This window comes from Oncorhynchus gorbuscha, unplaced genomic scaffold, assembly GCF_021184085.1.
Source record: "Oncorhynchus gorbuscha isolate QuinsamMale2020 ecotype Even-year unplaced genomic scaffold, OgorEven_v1.0 Un_scaffold_624, whole genome shotgun sequence".
Classification (NCBI taxonomy): Eukaryota; Metazoa; Chordata; class Actinopteri; order Salmoniformes; family Salmonidae; genus Oncorhynchus; species Oncorhynchus gorbuscha.
The window spans coordinates 106,101-124,511 of NW_025745741.1; the positions used below are offsets into that span (position 1 = coordinate 106,101).

Genomic DNA, 18,411 nt, shown 5'->3' on the forward strand with positions numbered 1-18,411 from the left:
TTCAGAGAGAGTGAGTAGAAGAGCGAGGGAGGGAGATTCAGAGAGAGGGAGTAGAAGAGCGAGGGAGGGAGATTCAGAGAGAGGGAGTAGAAGAGCGAGGGAGGGAGATTCAGAGAGAGGGAGTAGAAGAGCGAGGGAGGGAGATTCAGAGAGAGGGAGTAGAAGAGCGAGGGAGAGAGATTCAGAGAGAGGGAGTAGAAGAGCGAGGGAGGGAGATTCAGAGGGAGGGAGTAGAAGAGCGAGGGAGATTCAGAGGGAGGGAGATTCAGAGGGAGGGAGATTCAGAGGGAGGGAGATTCAGAGGGAGGGAGATTCAGAGGGAGGGAGATTCAGAGGGAGGGAGATTCAGAGGGAGGGAGATTCAGAGGGAGGGAGATTCAGAGAGAGGGAGTAGAAGAGCGAGGGAGAGAGATTCAGAGAGAGGGAGTAGAAGAGCGAGGGAGAGAGATTCAGAGAGGGAGTAGAAGAGCGAGGGAGTAGAAGAGCGAGGGAGGGAGATTCAGAGGGAGGGAGATTCAGAGGGAGGGAGATTCAGAGGGAGGGAGATTCAGAGGGAGGGAGATTCAGAGGGAGGGAGATTCAGAGGGAGGGAGATTCAGAGGGAGGGAGATTCAGAGGGAGGGAGATTCAGAGGGAGGGAGATTCAGAGGGAGGGAGTTCAGAGAGAGGGAGAGAAGAGGAGAGAGATTCAGAGAGAGGGAGCAGAAGAGCGAGGGAGGGAGATTCAGAGAGAGGGAGCAGAAGAGCGAGGGAGGAGATTCAGAGAGAGGGAGCAGAAGAGGGAGGGGGGAGAGAGAGAGGAGCAGAAGAGCGAGGGAGGGAGGGAGGGGAGGGAGAGAGAGAGGGGTGCAGAAGAGCGAGGGAGGGAGGGAGGGAGGGAGAGAGCGAGGGAGGGAGAGAAGAGAGAGAGGGAGCAGAAGAGCGAGGGAGGGAGATTCAGAGAGAGGGAGCAGAAGAGCGAGGGAGGGAGATTCAGAGAGAGGGAGTAGAAGAGCAAGGGAGGGAGATTCAGAGAGAGGGAGTAGAAGAGCAAGGGAGGGAGATTCAGAGAGACGGAGTAGAAGAGCAAGGGAGGGAGATTCAGAGAGACGGAGTAGAAGAGCAAGGGAGGGAGATTCAGAGAGAGGGAGTAGAAGAGCAAGGGAGGGAGAGAGATGCAGAAGTGCGAGGGAGGTAGAGAGATACAGAGAGAGGGAGCAGAAGAGCGAGGGAGGGAGAGAGATGCAGAAGAGCGAGGGAGGGAGAGAGATGCAGAAGAGCGAGGGAGGGAGAGAGATACAGAAGAGGGAGAAGGGGAGGGAGGGAGAGATACAGAGAGAGAGGGAGCAGAAGAGCGAGGGAGAGGAGAGGGAGTAGAAGAGCGAGGGAGGGAGAGAGAGAGGGAGTAGAAGAGCGAGGGAGAGATTCAGAGAGGGAGTAGAAGAGCGAGGGAGGGAGATTCAGAGAGAGGGAGTAGAAGAGCGAGGGAGGGAGATTCAGAGAGAGGGAGTAGAAGAGCGAGGGAGGGAGATTCAGAGAGAGGGAGTAGAAGAGCGAGGGAGGGAGATTCAGAGAGAGGGAGTAAGAGCGAGGGAGCGAGGAGAGAGATTCAGAGAGAGGGAGTAGAAGAGCGAGGGAGGGAGATTCAGAGAGAGGGAGAGAGAGGGAGCAGAAGAGCGAGGGAGGGAGATTCAGAGAGAGGGAGCAGAGAGAGGGAGGGAGGGAGAGAGAGGGGAGCAGAAGAGCGAGGGAGGGAGGGAGAGAGAGAGGAGCAGAAGAGCGAGGGGGAGAGAGAGGGAGCAGAAGAGGGAGCGAGAAGAGGGAGAGAGAGAGGAGAGAAGAGCGAGGGAGGGAGAGCAGAAGAGCGAGGGAGGGAGGGAGATACAGAGGAGGGAGTAGAAGAGCGAGGGAGGAGCAGAAAGCGAGGGAGGGAGGGAGAGAGAGAGAGGGGGAGCAGAAGAGCGAGGGAGAACAAGGAGGGAGAGAGAGAGGGAGCAGAAGAGCGAGGGAGGGAGAGGGATTCAGAGAGAGAGATGCAGAGAGAGGGAGAAGAGCGAGCAGAAGAGCGAGGGAGGGAGAGCAGAAGAGCGAGGGAGGGAGGGAGATACAGAGAGAGGGAGCAGAAGAGCGAGGGAGGGAGATTCAGAGAGGAGGGAGTAGAAGAGCGAGGGAGGGAGATTCAGAGAGGGGAGCAGAAGAGCGAGGGATTCAGAGAGAGGGAGTAGAGAGCGAGGGAGGGAGCAGAGAGGAGGGAGGGGGAGGGAGAGAGAGAGGGAGCGAGGGAGGGAGATTCAGAGAGAGGGAGAGAAGAGCGAGGGAGAGAGATTCAGAGAGGGAGTAGAAGAGCGAGGGAGGGAGATTCAGAGAGAGGGAGTAGAAGAACAAGGGAGGGAGATTCAGAGAGAGGGAGCAGAAGAGCAAGGGAGGAAGGGAGGGAGGGAGGGAGAAGAGGGAGCAGAAGAGGAGAGAGAGGGAGCAGAAGAGAGGGAGATGGAGAAGAGCGAGGGAGGGAGGGAGATGCAGAAGAGCGAGAGGAGGGAGAGAGATGCAGAAGAGCGAGGGAGGGAGAGAGATGCAGAAGTGCGAGGAAGGTAGAGAGATACAGAGAGGGGCAGCAGAAGGAGCGAGGGAGGGAGAGAGAGAGAGCAGAAGAGCGAGGGGGGAGATTCAGAGAGGGAGTAGAGAGGGGAGCAGAAGAGCAAGGGAGGGAGGAGAGAGGGAGCAGAAGAGCGAGGGAGGGAGAGGGAGCAGAAGAGCGAGGGAGGGAGAGAGATGCAGAAGAGCGAGGGAGGGAGGGATGCAGAAGAGCGAGGGAGGGAGAGAGATGCAGAAGAGGGGAGGTAGAGAGAGAGGGGCAGCAGAAGAGCGAGGGGAGGGAGAGAGATGCAGAAGAGCAGAGGGAGAGAGAGGGAGCAGAGAGCGAGGGAGGGAGAGGGAGCAGATACAGAGAGGGAGCAGAAGAGCGAGGGAGGGAGAGAGATGCAGAAGAGCGAGGGAGGGAGAGAGATGCAGAAGAGCGAGGGAGGGAGAGATACAGAGAGCGAGGGAGATCTCAGAAAAGAGCAGAAGAGCGAGGAGGGAGGGAGGGAGAGAGGGAGAGGAGAGGGGGCAGAGATTCAGAGAGAGGGAGCAGAAGAGTTGAGGGAGGGAGAGAGGGAGCAGAAGAGCGAGGGAGGGAGAGATTCAGAGAGAGGGAGCAGAAGAGCGAGGGAGGAGAGATTCAGAGGAGAGGTAGAGAGAGGGAGCAGAAGAGCGAGGGAGGGAGAGATACAGAGAGAGGGAGCAGGAGAGCGAGGGAGGGAGAGATACAGAGAGAGGGAGCAGGAGAGCGAGGGAGCGAGGGAGATACAGAGATAAGAGAGAGGCTGAATCTCAAGCCAATTGCCTCGTCAAACAATGAGCAGGAGCCCATCCGTTTTAAATGGCACTCTATTCAGAATGACACAAAGCTTTTTATTAAAGGGCTTCTGTTGTGTTCCCATCAGCACACCTATAATCAGCGCTCACTTGGATGTGGACGACACGCAGACTTAACCAGGCCGGCTGGTGAAAGGGAGGATTGAAAAGACCCTTCTGGGAGAGGTAGCTCGCTATTTATTTAACACGTCCTATAGCTACTCTACAGGGACAATCTGTCACCACGGTCAATGTCCCCCAGGTTTTGAGAACTCCACAAGAACACCTTTATTTAACCAGGTCCAGTTGAGAACACCTTTATTTAACCAGGTAGTCACACGGTGGACTGATTTATTTAACCAGGTAGGCTAGCACCTTTATTTAACCTGCAAGGTTGCTTGCTGTGGTGCTGTTTTGAATACCAGGTAGGCCAGTTGAGTGTGATTTGTCCAGGTAGGCCAGTGCTCAGCACTAGAACAGTTTTCAATGCTACATTTTTATTATTTTTTAATTTCAGGTTAGGCTAGTTGAGAACACCTTTATTTAACCAGGTAGGCTAGTTGAGAACACCTTTATTTAACCAGGTAGGCTAGTTGAGAACACCTTTATTTAACCAGGTAGGCTAGTTGAGAACACCTGTATTTAACCAGGTAGGCTAGTTGAGAACACCTTTATTTAACCAGGTAGGCTAGTTGAGAACACCTTTATTTAACCAGGTAGGCTAGTTGAGAACACCTTTATTTAACCAGGTAGGCTAGTTGAGAACACCTTTATTTAACCAGGTAGGCTAGTTGAGAACACCTTTATTTAACCAGGTAGGCTAGTTGAGAACACCTTTATTTAACCAGGTAGGCTAGTTGAGAACACCTTTATTTAACCACGTAGGCTAGTTGAGAACACCTTTATTTAACCACGTAGGCTAGTTGAGAACATGTTCTCATTTACAACTTCGACCTGGCCAAGATAAAGCAAAGCAGTGTGAACAGACAACACAGAGTTACACAAACAAACGTACAGTCAATAACACAAAAGAAAAGAAAACTAGAAAAACATCTATGTACAGTGTGTGCAAATGTAGAAGAGTAGGGAGGTAAGGCAATACATAGGCCATAGAGCGTTGGACTAGTAACCGGACGGTTGCAAGTTCAAATCCCGAGCTGACAAGGTACAAATATGTCCCTGAACAGGCAGTTTAACCCACTGTTCCCAGGCCATCATTGAAAATAAGAATTTGTTATTAACTGACTTGCCTAGTTAATTAAAGCTAAAATTAAAAAATAGAGGTGAAAATAATTAGAACTTAGCATTAATACTGGAGTGATAGATGTGAATGAAGTAAGAATGCTTGTGGATCACTATAATTCAGACCATGGTTCCATAGAATGATCTCCGCTAGCTAGCCTTTAGCCTGAGCTCCGCTAGCTGGCTGGCCTTTAGCCTGAGCTCCGCTAGCTAGCCTTTAGCCTGAGCTCCGCTAGCCTGAGCTCCGCTAGCTGGCCTTTAGCCTGAGCTCCGCTAGCTGGCCTTTAGCCTGAGCTCCGCTAGCTGGCCTTTAGCCTGAGCTCCGCTGGCTGGCCTTTAGCCTGAGCTCCGCTAGCTGGCCTTTAGCCTGAGCTCCGCTAGCTGGCCTTTAGCCTGAGCTCCGCTAGCTGGCCTTTAGCCTGAGCTCCGCTAGCTGGCCTTTAGCCTGAGCTCCGCTAGCTGGCCTTTAGCCTGAGCTCCGCTAGCTGGCCTTTAGCCTGAGCTCCGCTAGCTGGCCTTTAGCCTGAGCTCCGCTAGCTGGCCTTTAGCCTGAGCTCCGCTAGCTGGCCTTTAGCCTGAGCTCCGCTAGCTGGCCTTTAGCCTGAGCTCCGCTAGCTGGCCTGGCCCGCTTTTTAGCCTGAGCTCCGCTAGCTGGCCTTTAGCCTGAGCTCCGCTAGCTGGCCTTTGGCCTGAGCTCCGCTAGCTGGCCTTTAGCCTGAGCTCCGCTAGCTAGCCTTTAGCCTGAGCTCCGCTAGCTAGCCTTTAGCCTGAGCTCCGCTAGCTCAACTATCTCTCACCTCACAGGATGTCTGTTCATTATTCACCATTCAAGGATTAGTCTTGAAACTATGATTGCTTTTTATAGTTACAAATAATAATCTTATTTCCCTTTTGCCTTTTCAAAGTTTAATGTAACTATTAGGATGGCATTTGGACTATATAATAATCTAGCAGAGATTTGACCAAAAACAACCCTGTCATTTCAAATGCACAACAGATAACACTCAATGTGAAATACTGGCTGCTGCAAACACACTGTTTACTGTATACTTACTGTGTTTTGAAAATAAAATAATCACCGTTCTGCCATGGCAACAGACAATCAATGTTTGCCCTTTAAAATAACACCAGTTTGACCAAAAACAACAATCATTTTGCACAACAGATAACACTCAATGTGAAAAATAACTGGCTGCTGCACATGTTTACTGCAACAGACAATCAACAGACAATCAATGTTTGCCCTTTAAAATAACACCGTTCTGCCATGGCAACAGACAATCAATGTTTGCCCTTTAAAATAACACCGTTCTGCCATGGCAACAGACAATCAATGTTTGCCCTTTAAAATAACACCGTTCTGCCATGGCAACAGACAATCAATGTTTGCCCTTTAAAATAACACCGTTCTGCCATGGCAACAGACAATCAATGTTTGCCCTTTAAAATAACACCAATGTTCTGCCATGGCAACAGACAATCAATGTTTGCCCTTTAAAATAACACCGTTCTGCCATGGCAACAGACAATCAATGTTTGCCCTTTAAAATAACACCGTTCTGCCATGGCAACAGACAATCCATGTTTGCCCTTTAAAATAACACCGTTCTACCATGGCAACAGACAGTCAATGTTTGCCCTTTTGACTTGTAAAACAATTGAATTTACATATCAGACTCTTTCCCTGACAGATTTCAGAGTACATTGAAGAGGTGTTTCTGCCAGACGACTGTTTCATTCTGGTCAAGCTGTCACTGGAGAGGATCAGACTGCTACGACTAGAGGTACCAACATAGAAATACACTGTTCTAGTCATTCTATGACCTGTTCTATTCATTCTATTGCTATATTATTCTATGATATTATATATATATATATGATATTCTATTCCTTATTTTTCCATGACTATTTTTATTCATTCTATTTCTATGTAACTATTCTGTTGACTTTTCTTTTTTGTTCTATATGACTATTATATGCATTCTATATGACTTCTATTCATTCTATTTCTATATGACTTTCCTATTCATTCTATTCATTCTATATGACTATTCTTCTATTTCATTCTATTGACTACACTATATAATTCATTCAAGACTTTCCTATTCTTGACACTATTCATTCTATTGACTTCAAATGATTGGATTCGGCTATTTCATCCACACCTGTTGCTAACAGGTGTATAAAATTGAGCACATGTAATCTCCATAGACAAACTCTGGCAGTAGAATGGCCTTACTGAAGAGCTCAGTGACTTTCAACGTGACACCGTCATAGGATGCCTCCTTTCCAACAAGTCAGTTTGTCATATTTCTGCCCTGCTAGAGCCGCCCCCTGTCAACTTTAAGTCAGTTTGTCATATTCTGCCCTGCTAGAGCTGCCCCCTGTCAACTTTAAGTCAGTTTGTCATATTTCTGCCCTGCTAGAGCCGCCCCCTGTCAACTTTAAGTCAGTTTGTCATATTCTGCCCTGCTAGAGCTGCCCCCTGTCAACTTTAAGTCAGTTTGTCATATTTCTGCCCTGCTAGAGCTGCCCCCTGTCAACTTTAAGTCAGTTTGTCATATTTCTGCCCTGCTAGAGCCGCCCCCTGTCAACTTTAAGTCAGTTTGTCATATTTCTGCCCTGCTAGAGCTGCCCCCTGTCAACTTTAAGTGCTGTTATTGTGAAGTGGAAACGTCAAGGAGCAACAACTGCTCAGCCGCGAAGTGGCTGTCCTCGGTTGTAACACTCATTGCCGAGTTCCAAACCGCCTCTGGAAGCAACGTCAGCACAATAACTGTTCATGATATGGGTTTCCGTGGGAAGGGCAGCCGCACACAAGCCTAAGATCACCATGTGCAATGACAAGTGTCGCCTGGAGGGGTGTCAAGCTCGCCGCCATTGGAATTTGTAGCAGTGTAAAGGCGTTCTCTGGAGGGATGAATCACGCTTCACCATCTGGCAGTCTGACCGACGAATCTGGGTTTGGCGGATGCCGGGAGAACACTACCTACCCGAATGCATAGTGCCAACTGTAAAGTTTGGTGGAGTAGGAATAATGGTCTGGGGCTGTTTTTCATGGTTCGGGCCCCTTAGTTCCAGTGAAGGGTAGTCTTAACAGTACAGCATACAATGACATTCTAGACTATTTTATGCTTCCAACTTTGTGGCAGCAGTTTGGGGAAGGCCCATAGTTCTATCCAACCCAACTCACTGTAGAGAAGCCTGAGATGTTTGACTGTTCAACTGTGTGTGCATGTCTCTCTCTCTTGTTCTCTGCTCTCTTTCTCTCTCTCTGCTCTCTCTGCTCTCTTCTCTCTCTCTTCTCTCTTGTTCTCTCTGCTCTCTTTTCTCTCTCTCTGCTTTCTCTCTCTCATTCTCTGCTCTCTTTCTCTCTCTCTGCTCTCTTTCTCTCTCTCGTTCTCTAGCAGTGTTTCTCTCTCTTTCTCTGCTCCCTTTCTCTCGTTCTCTCTCTCGCTTTCTCATTCTCTGCTCTCTTTCTCTCTCTCTCTCTGCTCTCTTTCTCTCTCTCGTTCTCTCGTTCTCTCGTTCTCTGCTCTCTCGTTCTCTGCTCTCTTTCTCTCTCTTGTTCTCTCGTTCTCTGCTCTCTCTTTCTCTCTCTTTCTCTGCTCCCTTTCTCTCGTTCTCTCTCTCGCTTTCTCATTCTCTGCTCTCTTTCTCTCTCTCTCTCTGCTCTCTTTCTCTCTCTCGTTCTCTCGTTCTCTGCTCTCTCGTTCTCTGCTCTCTTTCTCTCTCTTGTTCTCTCGTTCTCTGCTCTCTCGCTCTGCTCTCTTTCTGTTCTTCTGTTCTCTCTCTGCTCTCTTTCTCTCTCTTTCTCTGCTCCCTTTCTCTCGTTCTCTCTCTCGCTTTCTCATTCTCTGCTCTCTTTCTCTCTCTCGTTCTCTGCTCTCTGCTCTCTCGTTCTCTGCTCTCTTTCTCTCTCTTGTTCTCTCGTTCTCTGCTCTCTCGTTCTCTGCTCTCTTTCTCTCTTCTCTTTCTCTGCTCTCTCGTTCTCTGCTCTCTCGTTCTCTGCTCTCTCGTTCTCTCTCTCGCTTTCTCATTCTCTGCTCTCTTTCTCTCTCTCTCTCTGCTCTCTTTCTCTCTCTCTGCTCTCTTTCTCTCTCTCGTTCTCTGCTCTCTCGTTCTCTGCTCTCTTTCTCTCTCTCGTTCTCTGCTCTCTTTCTCTCTCTCGTTCTCTCGTTCTCTGCTCTCTCGTTCTCTGACTCTTATGTATTTCTGTCTGTGTCTCTCCCCAGGTGAATGCAGAGACAGTCCGCTACTCTATCTGCATGTCTAAGCTGAGAGTGAAGCCTGGAGACATAGCTGTACACGGGGAGGCAGTGGTCTGTGTATCTCCCAGGGAAAACAGCAAGAGCTCCATGTACTACGTCCTCCAGTCTCTAAAGGATAACCTGCCCAAGGTAAGAGTAACGCTGTGTCCCAAATGGCACCCTATTCAGCCCACTGCTATTGACCAGGGCCCGTATTCCCTATATATAGTGAACCACTTTTGACTGGGGCTCTGGTCTAAAGTGTTGAACTAAAAACGTTAATCTTGTGTCAGTCTTGAGGCAGGTCTCACCATGGATTATTTTAGTGAATTGTTTCTTTCATCATATAAACAGGGGCTTTATGATTAGAAATGTATAGAATTCACCAGGGTGGTAATGCTGCCAAGCCTCTGTACAGTTCATTATAGTGTGTCCCCTCTCTCCTCCCTCTCTCTCATCTCTCCTTTCCTCCCTCTCTCTGTCCCCTCTCTCCTCCCTCTCTCTGTCTCCTCCCTCTCTCTCATCTCTCCTTTCCTCCCTCTTTCTGTCCCCTCTCTCCTCCCTCTCTCTGTCTCCTCCCTCTCTCTGTTTCCTCTCTCCTCCCTCTCTCTGTCTCCTCTCTCTCTCTGTCTCTTCTCTCCTCCCTCTCTCTGTCCCCTCTCTCCTCCCTCTCTCCTTTCCTCCCTCTCTCTCATCTCTCCTTTCCTCCCTCTCTCTCATCTCTCCTTTCCTCCCTCTCTCTGTCCCCTCTCTCCTCCCTCTCTCTGTCCCCTCTCTCCTCCCTCTCTCTGTCCCCTCTCTCCTCCCTCTCTCTGTCCCCTCTCTCCTCCCTCTCTCTGTCCCCTCTCTCCTCCCTCTCTCGGTCCCCTCTCTCCTTTCCTCCCTCCCTCCGTCCCCTCTCTCCTTTCCTCCCTCCCTCCCTCTCTCTGTCCCCTTTCTCCTCCCCCTCTCTGTCCCCTCTCTGTCCCCTCTCTCCTCCCCCCTCTCTGTCCCCTCTCTCTCCTCCCTCTCTCTGTCCCCTCTCTCTCCTCCCTCTCTCTGTCCCCTCTCTCTCCTCCCTCTCTCTGTCCCCTCTCTCTCCTCCCTCTCTCTGTCCCCTCTCTCCTCCCTCTCTCTGTCCCCTCTCTCTCCCTCTCTCCCCCTCTCTCTCCTCCCTCCCTCCCCCCTCTCTCCTCCCTCCCTCCCTCCCTCTCTCTGTCCCCTCTCTCCTCCCCCTCTCTGTCCCCTCTCTGTCCCCTCTCTCTCCCCTCTCTGTCCCCTCTCTCTGTCCCCTCTCTGTCCCCTCTCTCTCTCCTCCCTCTCTCTGTCCCCTCTCTCTCCTCCCTCTCTCTGTCCCCTCTCTCTCCTCCCTCTCTCTGTCCCCTCTCTCCTCCCTCTCTCTGTCTCCTCCCTCTCTCTCATCTCTCCTTTCCTTCCTCTCTCCTCCCTCTCTCTGTCCCCTCTCTCTCTGTCCCCTCTCCCTCTCTCTGTCCCCTCTCTCTCCCTCTCTCTCCTCCCTCTCTCTGTCCCCTCTCTCTGTCCCCCCTCTCTCTCCTCCCTCTCTCTGTCCCCTCTCTCTTTCTCTGTGGTGTTACTAGGTGGTGGTACAGGGTATCCCTGAGGTCTCCAGAGCTGTCATTCACATCGACGAGCAGACTGGCAAGAACAAGTACAAGCTGCTGGTTGAGGGAGACAACCTACGCAGTGTCATGGCAACCCACGGTGTCAACGGCAACAGGACCACCTCAAACAACACCTATGAGGTAACTAGACTGTAGAAGCCCCTCCTCCAAAAACAAACGGAAACATATTATCGGCCCATTCATTGGTCGAATTTCAAATGATCATCTCATTGATTGGCCTGAACCAATTCTCTCAATGACAGCTGTTGTTGTAAAAGAGGGGCTTTGTTAAATAAATTAATTGATTGAATTCGCCAATGCGTCTGTGCCGAGAACCAACTGACTGTTCTCTCCTCCAGAACGATCTACTTTCCCCGCGGCGGGGATCCTAGTTTGATCCCAGCATGAGCCTTAAGCATTTCTGTTCCATCTGCTCTGTCTCCCTCCTCCTATCCTCCCATGTAATTATTCATACAAACATCCGTTTGGAATTCTAGTCTCCTTTAAACAGAATCGACTGATTGTCTTGTCTCTGTTGTCTCAACCTGTTTCCCAGGTTGAGAAGACGATTGGTATTGAGGCTGCTCGGTCCACCATCATCAATGAGATCCAGTACACCATGGTGAACCACGGCATGAGCATCGACAGGCGACACGTCATGCTCCTGGCTGACCTCATGTCCTATAAGGTCAGTGAAAAGATGGAGAATGTTTTATTCAAAGACGAATAATAATGAGTGAGGGTTTTTTGTTTTGTGACGACAGATGAAGTCCTCTGTTTGCAGTTTAGATGCAGCAGGGTTGCAAAATTCCTGGAACTTTTAATATATTTCCTGGTTTTCCCGAAATCCTGGTTAGAGGATTCCCGTAATAAATCATGCAACCAGGATTTCTGGGAAAACTGGAAATTTATTGAAAGTTCCCAGAATGTTGCTAACCTGTGCAGGCCTACTCTCAGCTCATGTCTTATTTTACATGAGTTTTGGGGGACCCATGAGGCGGCGCACAATTGGCCCAGAGTCGTCCGGGTTAGGGGAGGGTTTGGCCCAGCGTCGTCCGGGTTAGGGGAGGGTTTGGCCCAGCGTCGTCCGGGTTAGGGGAGGGTTTGGCCCAGCGTCGTCCGGGTTAGGGGAGGGTTTGGCCCAGCGTCGTCCGGGTTAGGGGAGGGTTTGGCCCAGCGTCGTCCGGGTTAGGGGAGGGTTTGGCCCAGGTCGTCCGGGTTAGGGGAGGCTTGGCCCAGCGTCGTCCGGGTTGGCCCAGCGTCTTCCGGGTTAGGGGAGGGTTTGGCCCAGCGTCGTCCGGGTTAGGGGAGGGTTTGGCCCAGCGTCTTCCGGGTTAGGGGAGGGTTTGGCCCAGCGTCGTCCGGGTTCGGGGAGGGTTTGGCCCAGCGTCGTCCGGGTTAGGGGATGGTTTGGCCCAGCGTCGTCCGGGTTAGGAGAGGGTTTGGCCCAGCGTCGTCCGGGTTAGGGGAGGGTTTGGCCCAGCGTCGTCCGGGTTAGGGGAGGGTTTGGCCGGCAGGGATGTCCTTGTCCCATCGCCCTCTAGCGACTCCTGTGGCGAGCCAGGCGCAGTGCACGCTGACACGGTTGCCAGGTTTACGGTGTTTCCTCCGACACATTGGTGCAGCTGGCTTCCGGGATTAAGCTGGCATTGTGTCAAGAAGCAGTGCCTCAGCGATGGTACAAGACTGCAGCTACCAATTGGATGTCACAAAATTGTGGAGAAAAAGGGTGTAAAAATATATATATATTAAAAACACTAAAAAACTTTAGAAAATACACTACTCATTGAAGGATTCTTATTTGTACTATTTTCTACATTGTAGAATAATAGTGAAGATGTCAAAACTATGAAATAACACATATGGAGTCATGAAGTAACTAAAACACTGTTAATCAAAATATATTTTATGTTTGAGATTCTTCGAAGTAGCCACCCTCTGCCTTGATGACAGCTTTGCACATTCTTGTCATTCTCTTAACCAGCTTCATGAGGTAGTCACCTGGAATGCATTTCAATTAACAGGTGTGCCTTCTTAAAAGTTAATTTGTGGAATTTCTTTCCTTAGTGCATTTGAGCCAATTAGTTGTGTTGTGACAAGATAGGGGTGGTATACAGAAGATAGGTCTATTTGGTCAAATACCAAGTCCACATTATGGAAAGAACAGCTCAAATAAGCACATTACTTTAAGACCGGTCATTCAATCTCGAAAAATTCAAGAACTTTTCAAGTTTCTTCAAGTGCAGCCGCGGAAACCATCAAGTGCTGTGATGAAACTGTATCTCACGAGGACCGCCACAGGAAAGGAAGACCCAGAGTCATGTCTGCTGCAGAGGATAAGTTCATTAGAGTTACCAGCCTCAGAAATTGCAGCCCAAATAAATGCTTCACGCAACAGCTCTGGTGGACATTCCTGCAGTCTGCATGCCAATCGCATGCTCCCTCAAAACTTGAAACATCTGTGGCATTGTGTTGTGTAACAAAACTGCACTTTTATTGTCCCCAGCACAAGGTGCACCTGTGTAATGATCATGCTGTTTAATCAGCTTCTTGATATGCCACACCTGTCAGTTGGATGGATTATCTTGGCAAAGGAGAAATGCTCACTAACAGGGATGTAAACAAATTTGTGCACAAAATTTGAGAGAAATGCACATTTTGTGCGTATGAAACATTTCTGGGATATTTTATTTCAGTTTGAGACACATGGGACCAACACTTTACATGTTGCGTTTATATTTTTGTTCAGTATATTTTTTTTAACTAATACAATTGCTCAAGAAAAATATTTTGTTTAATAAAAACAAAATCTCTGTACGTGATAGGATACAATATGTATAATAAAGTATGTAATGGGTTTTAAGTAATAGGGTTATGCAATATGATAATGTAATTGGGTTATGGAATAGGATAATGTAATATGATTGCGTAATATGCTTATGTGCTACGGTAATAGAATAGGGTTATGCAATTAGATAATTGTGATAGGATAATGTAATAGTGATATGAAACAGGATAATGTAATACGATAATGTGGTAGCATAATGTAATAGTGATATGAAACGGGATAATGTAATACGCTAATGTGGTAGCATAATGTGATACGGATATGCAATAGGATAATGTGATATGATAATATATAAGGTTATGCAATAGGATACTGTAATATGATAATATATAGGGTTATGCAATAGGATACTGTAATATGATAATATATAAGGTTATGCAATAAGGATAATGTAATAGTGATATAATAATAATAATAATATGAAACAGGATAATGTAATATGATAATATATAAGGTTATGCAATAAGGATAATGTAATAGTGATATGAAACAGGATAATGTAATATGATAATGTGGTAGAATAATGTCATATGATAATATATAATGTTATGCAATAGGATAAAATAATATGATAGTATATAGGGTTATGCAATAAGGATAATGTGATACAGATTTGCAATAGGATAATGTAATATGATATATAGGGTTATGCAATAAGGATAATGTAATATGATCATATATAATGTTATGCAATAGGATAATGTAATATGATATATAAGGTTATGCAATAGGATAATGTAATACAATAATATATAGGTTTATGCAATAAGGATAATGTAATATGCTCATATATAATGTTATGCAATAGGATAATGTAATATGATATATAGGGTTATGCAATAAGGATAATGTAATATGATCATATATAATGTTATGCAATGGGATAATGTAATATGATATATAAGGTTATGCAATAGGATAATGTAATATGATAATGCGGTAGCATAATGTAATATGATAATATATAGGGTTATGCAATAGGATAATGTAATATGATATATAAGGTTATGCAATATGATAATGTAATATGATATATAATGTTATGCAATAGGATAATGTAATATGATATATAAGGTTATGCAATATGATAATGTAATATGATATATAATGTTATGCAATAGGATAATGTAATATGATATATAAGGTTATGCAATATGATAATGTAATATGATAATGCGGTAGCATAATGTAATATGATAATAAATAGGGTTATGCAATATGATAATGTGATACGATAATATATAGGTTTATGCAATAATGATAATGTAATATGATAATATATAGGGTTATGCAATAAGGATAATGTAATATGATAATATATAGGTTTATGCAATAAGGATAATGTAATATGATAATATATAGGGTTATGCAATAAGGATCATGTATTTTCCATCCATAGGGTGAGATCCTGGGTATCACCCGGTTTGGCCTGGCTAAGATGAAGGAGAGCGTGTTGATGCTGGCGTCCTTCGAGAAAACTGCCGACCATCTCTTTGACGCTGCGTACTTTGGTCAGAAGGACTCGGTCTGTGGTGAGTTTCAGGCTTCCTCTCACTGTAGCAGTCACAGAAATACAGCTGCTCGATAACAGAGAATAAACTGGCTTTTTGTTGTCTAAAAAAAAAAACATCTGTCCTTTCCACAACTTCTCTCATTCATTGCACTGATCTGACATAACTAATTAGCCACCTGTCAAGTGTTTTCACGTGAAATGGGGAGGAGACGGAAGAGCGGTCGGATTTCCAGCCATTGAGAAAGAAATCCCAGACACGGCTGATTGAGCGCAATCTCTCTGTCTCCTCTGGTTCCAGGTGTATCTGAATCTCTCTGTCTCCTCTGGTTCCAGGTGTATCTGTCTCCTCTGGTTCCAGGTGTATCTGAATCTCTCTGTCTCCTCTGGTTCCAGGTGTATCTGAATCTCTCTGTCTCCTCTGGTTCCAGGTGTATCTGTCTCCTCTGGTTCCAGGTGTATCTGTCTCCTCTGGTTCCAGGTGTATCTGTCTCCTCTGGTTCCAGGTGTATCTGAGTCTCTCTGTCTCCTCTGGTTCCAGGTGTATCTGAATGCATCATCATGGGAATCCCCATGAACATCTGTTCTCTCTTACACTGAATCTCTCTGTCTCCTCTGGTTCCAGGCTGATAAGGACCCCTCCCACTGGTTCCAGGTGTAGACCCTGTCTCCTCTTCGACAGTCCCGAGGTATATCTTCCACATCCCCTGTCTCCTCTGGTTCCAGGTGTAGAACCCTAGGCTCGGTTCCAGGTGTCCCCTCTGGTTCCAGGTCTAACCCAGGGCTCTTGTCTGTCCCAGAAAAACCTTGGCTCGCGTCTGTCCCAGGTTCCAGGTGTAAACCTCTGTCTCCTCTGGTTCCAGTCTGTCCCAGGTAGAACCCTGGGCCAGGTGTATCTGATTCTCTGTCCCAGGTTCCAGAACCCTGGGTCCAGGTGTATCTGTCTCTCTGTCTCCTCTGGTTCCCTGTCTCCTCTGGTTCCAGGTAGATCCCTGGGTTCCAGGTGTATCTGTGTCTGTCCCAGGTAGAACCCTGTCTCCTCTGGTTCCAGGTGTCTGTCCCAGTAGAACCCTGGGCTCGTGTCTGTCCCAGTAGAACCCTGGGTTCCAGGTCGTTTCTGTCCCTCTGGTTCCAGGTGTATCACCCTGTCTCAACATCTACTAATGTAAAATAATATGGTCATTTAGTAGATGCTTTAATCCAAAGGCACCTACAGTTACATAGTGGCACATCTGCAGTATATGTGGCCATTGTGGGAATCAACCCCACAACCCTTACTGTACTGATCTGATCATCTCATTGTAAATGCTTATTTTGGTGTGTGTGTGTGTGTGTGTGTGTGTGTGTGTGTGTGTGTGTCATTTAGTGTGTGTGTTACATAGTGTGTGTGTGTGGGAAGGTGTCTGTGTGTGTGTGTGTGTGTGTGTGTGTGTGTGTGTGTGTGTGTGTGTGTGTGTGTGTGTGTGTGTGTGTGTGTGTGTGTGTGTGTGTGTGTGGTGTGTGTGTGGGTTAGGGTGGTGTGTGTGTGGTGGGGTTAGGGTGGTGTGTGTGTGTGTGGGGTTAGGGTGGTGTGTGTGTGTGTGGGGTTAGGTTGGTGTGTGTGTGTGTGGGGTTAGGGTGGTGTGTGGCGTTGGGGTTAGGGTGGTGTGTGATGGAGTAAAGAGAGCATGGGGCCTTTTTAAAGTGAAGCTTTTTGTTTTCTCTCCGTGAAGCTTCATACAACATCTTCCTTTCTGCTTTCTGTTTATTGTGTTATTTTATACCACTGCTTCTAATTCACAGGACTACAGGTGAGAGAGAAGTGCCTGTCAAAACGTCTCCAGCTCTTCCACAATGGAACACGGACGTTCCCCTGTTGTTTATGTGGTGGCCTCGTGTTAACTCTCTTATGTTCCTCTGTTTCCCTCACGCTTCCCCTTTCTGAACTGACAATAAAGTGATGCTGGAAAGAGTGCCGCGTTGAAGTCACTGATTTGATTAGAACATATGGTTCACTGGCTGAAAGGAGCCTGTTCCCAGGTCTGTAGAGCCTGTTCCCAGGTCTGTAGAGCCTGTTCCCAGGTCTGTAGAGCCTGTTCCCAGGTCTGTAGAGCCTGTTCCCAGGTCTGTAGAGCCTGTTCCCAGGTCTGTAGAGCCTGTTCCCAGGTCTGTAGAGCCTGTTCCCAGGTCTGTAGAGCCTGTTCCCAGGTCTGTAGAGCCTGTTCCCAGGCTGTAAAACGAGCCTGTTCCCAGGTCTGTAGAGCCTGTTCCCAGGTCTGTAGAGCCTGTTCCCAGGTCTGTAGAGCCTGTTCCCAGGTCTGTAGAGCCTGTTCCCAGGTCTGATAGAGCCTGTTCCCAGGTCTGTAGAGCCTGTTCCCAGGTCTGTAGAGCCTGTTCCCAGGTCTGTAGAGCCTGTTCCCAGGTCTGTAGAGCCTGTTCCCAGGTCTGTAGAGCCTGTTCCCAGGTCTGTAGAGCCTGTTCCCAGGTCTGTAGAGCCTGTTCCCAGGTCTGTAGAGCCTGTTCCCAGGTCCGTAAGGTATGTGCTTGATGCTGGAAGGAGCCTGTTCCCAGGTCTGTAGAGCCTGTTCCCAGGTCTGTAGAGAGCCTGTTCCCAGGTCTGTAGAGCCTGTTCCCAGGTCTGTAGAGCCTGTTCCCAGGTCTGTAGAGCCTGTTCCCAGGTCTGTAGAGCCTGTTCCCAGGTCTGTAGAGCCTGTTCCCAGGTCTGTAGAGCCTGTTCCCAGGTCTGTAGAGCCTGTTCCCAGGTCTGTAGAGCCTGTTCCCAGGTCTGTAGAGCCTGTTCCCAGGTCTGTAGAGCCTGTTCCCAGGTCTGTAGAGCCTGTTCCCAGGTCTGTAGAGCCTGTTCCCAGGTCTGTAGAGCCTGTTCCCAGGTCTGTAGAGCCTGTTCCCAGGTCTGTAGAGCCTGTTCCCAGGTCTGTAGAGCCTGTTCCCAGGTCTGTAGAGCCTGTTCCCAGGTCTGTAGAGCCTGTTCCCAGGTCTGTAGAGCCTGTTCCCAGGTCTGTAGAGCCTGTTCCCAGGTCTGTAGAGCCTGTTCCCAGGTCTGTAGAGCCTGTTCCCAGGTCTGTAGAGCCTGTTCCCAGGTCTGTAGAGCCTGTTCCCATTGAAAGAGCCTGTTCCCAGGTCTGTAGAGCCTGTTCCCAGGTCTGTAGAGCCCTGTTCCCAGGTCTGTAGAGCCTGTTCCCAGGTCTGTAGAGCCTGTTCCCAGGTCTGTAGAGCCTGTTCCCAGGTCTGTAGAGCCTGTTCCCAGGTCTGTAGAGCCTGTTCCCAGGTCTGTAGAGCCTGTTCCCAGGTCTGTAGAGCCTGTTCCCAGGTCTGTAGAGCCTGTACCCAGGTCTGTAGAGCCTGTTCCCAGGTCTGTAGAGCCTGTTCCCAGGTCTGTAGAGCCTGTTCCCAGGTCTGTAGAGCCTGTTCCCAGGTCTGTAGAGCCTGTACCCAGGTCTGTAGAGCCTGTTCCCAGGTCTGTAAGGTATGTGCTTGAGCCAACTCTTCTGACTGTCATTGACACACAGCTTTGTTATGCCATTCATGTTTGGTGTGACACTGATTTGAACGACCTTGAGAGGACTTGGCTGAAGCACAGAGCCATCT

At 48.3% G+C, this 18,411-nt stretch overlaps 1 protein-coding gene and 1 long non-coding RNA gene across 2 annotated transcripts in view; both read left to right on the forward strand.

The window, feature by feature from the left end:
* The window catches only part of polr3a (polymerase (RNA) III (DNA directed) polypeptide A), an 80,697-nt gene extending 65,271 nt beyond the window's left edge, over positions 1-15,426 (forward strand). Inside the window, 7 exon segments of the mRNA XM_046334901.1 lie at positions 3,465-3,561; positions 6,309-6,401; positions 8,853-9,017; positions 10,445-10,609; positions 11,025-11,156; positions 14,716-14,848; positions 15,368-15,426. Coding sequence (XP_046190857.1) covers positions 3,465-3,561; positions 6,309-6,401; positions 8,853-9,017; positions 10,445-10,609; positions 11,025-11,156; positions 14,716-14,848; positions 15,368-15,426 — 844 coding nt within the window.
* Positions 15,427-17,158: 1,732 nt separating this feature from the next.
* Positions 17,159-17,976, forward strand: LOC124019546. The gene is made up of 3 exons (XR_006835798.1): positions 17,159-17,376; positions 17,421-17,903; positions 17,944-17,976. It is a non-coding gene; the product is annotated as an uncharacterized LOC124019546 (long non-coding RNA).
* Positions 17,977-18,411: the final 435 nt, after the last annotated feature.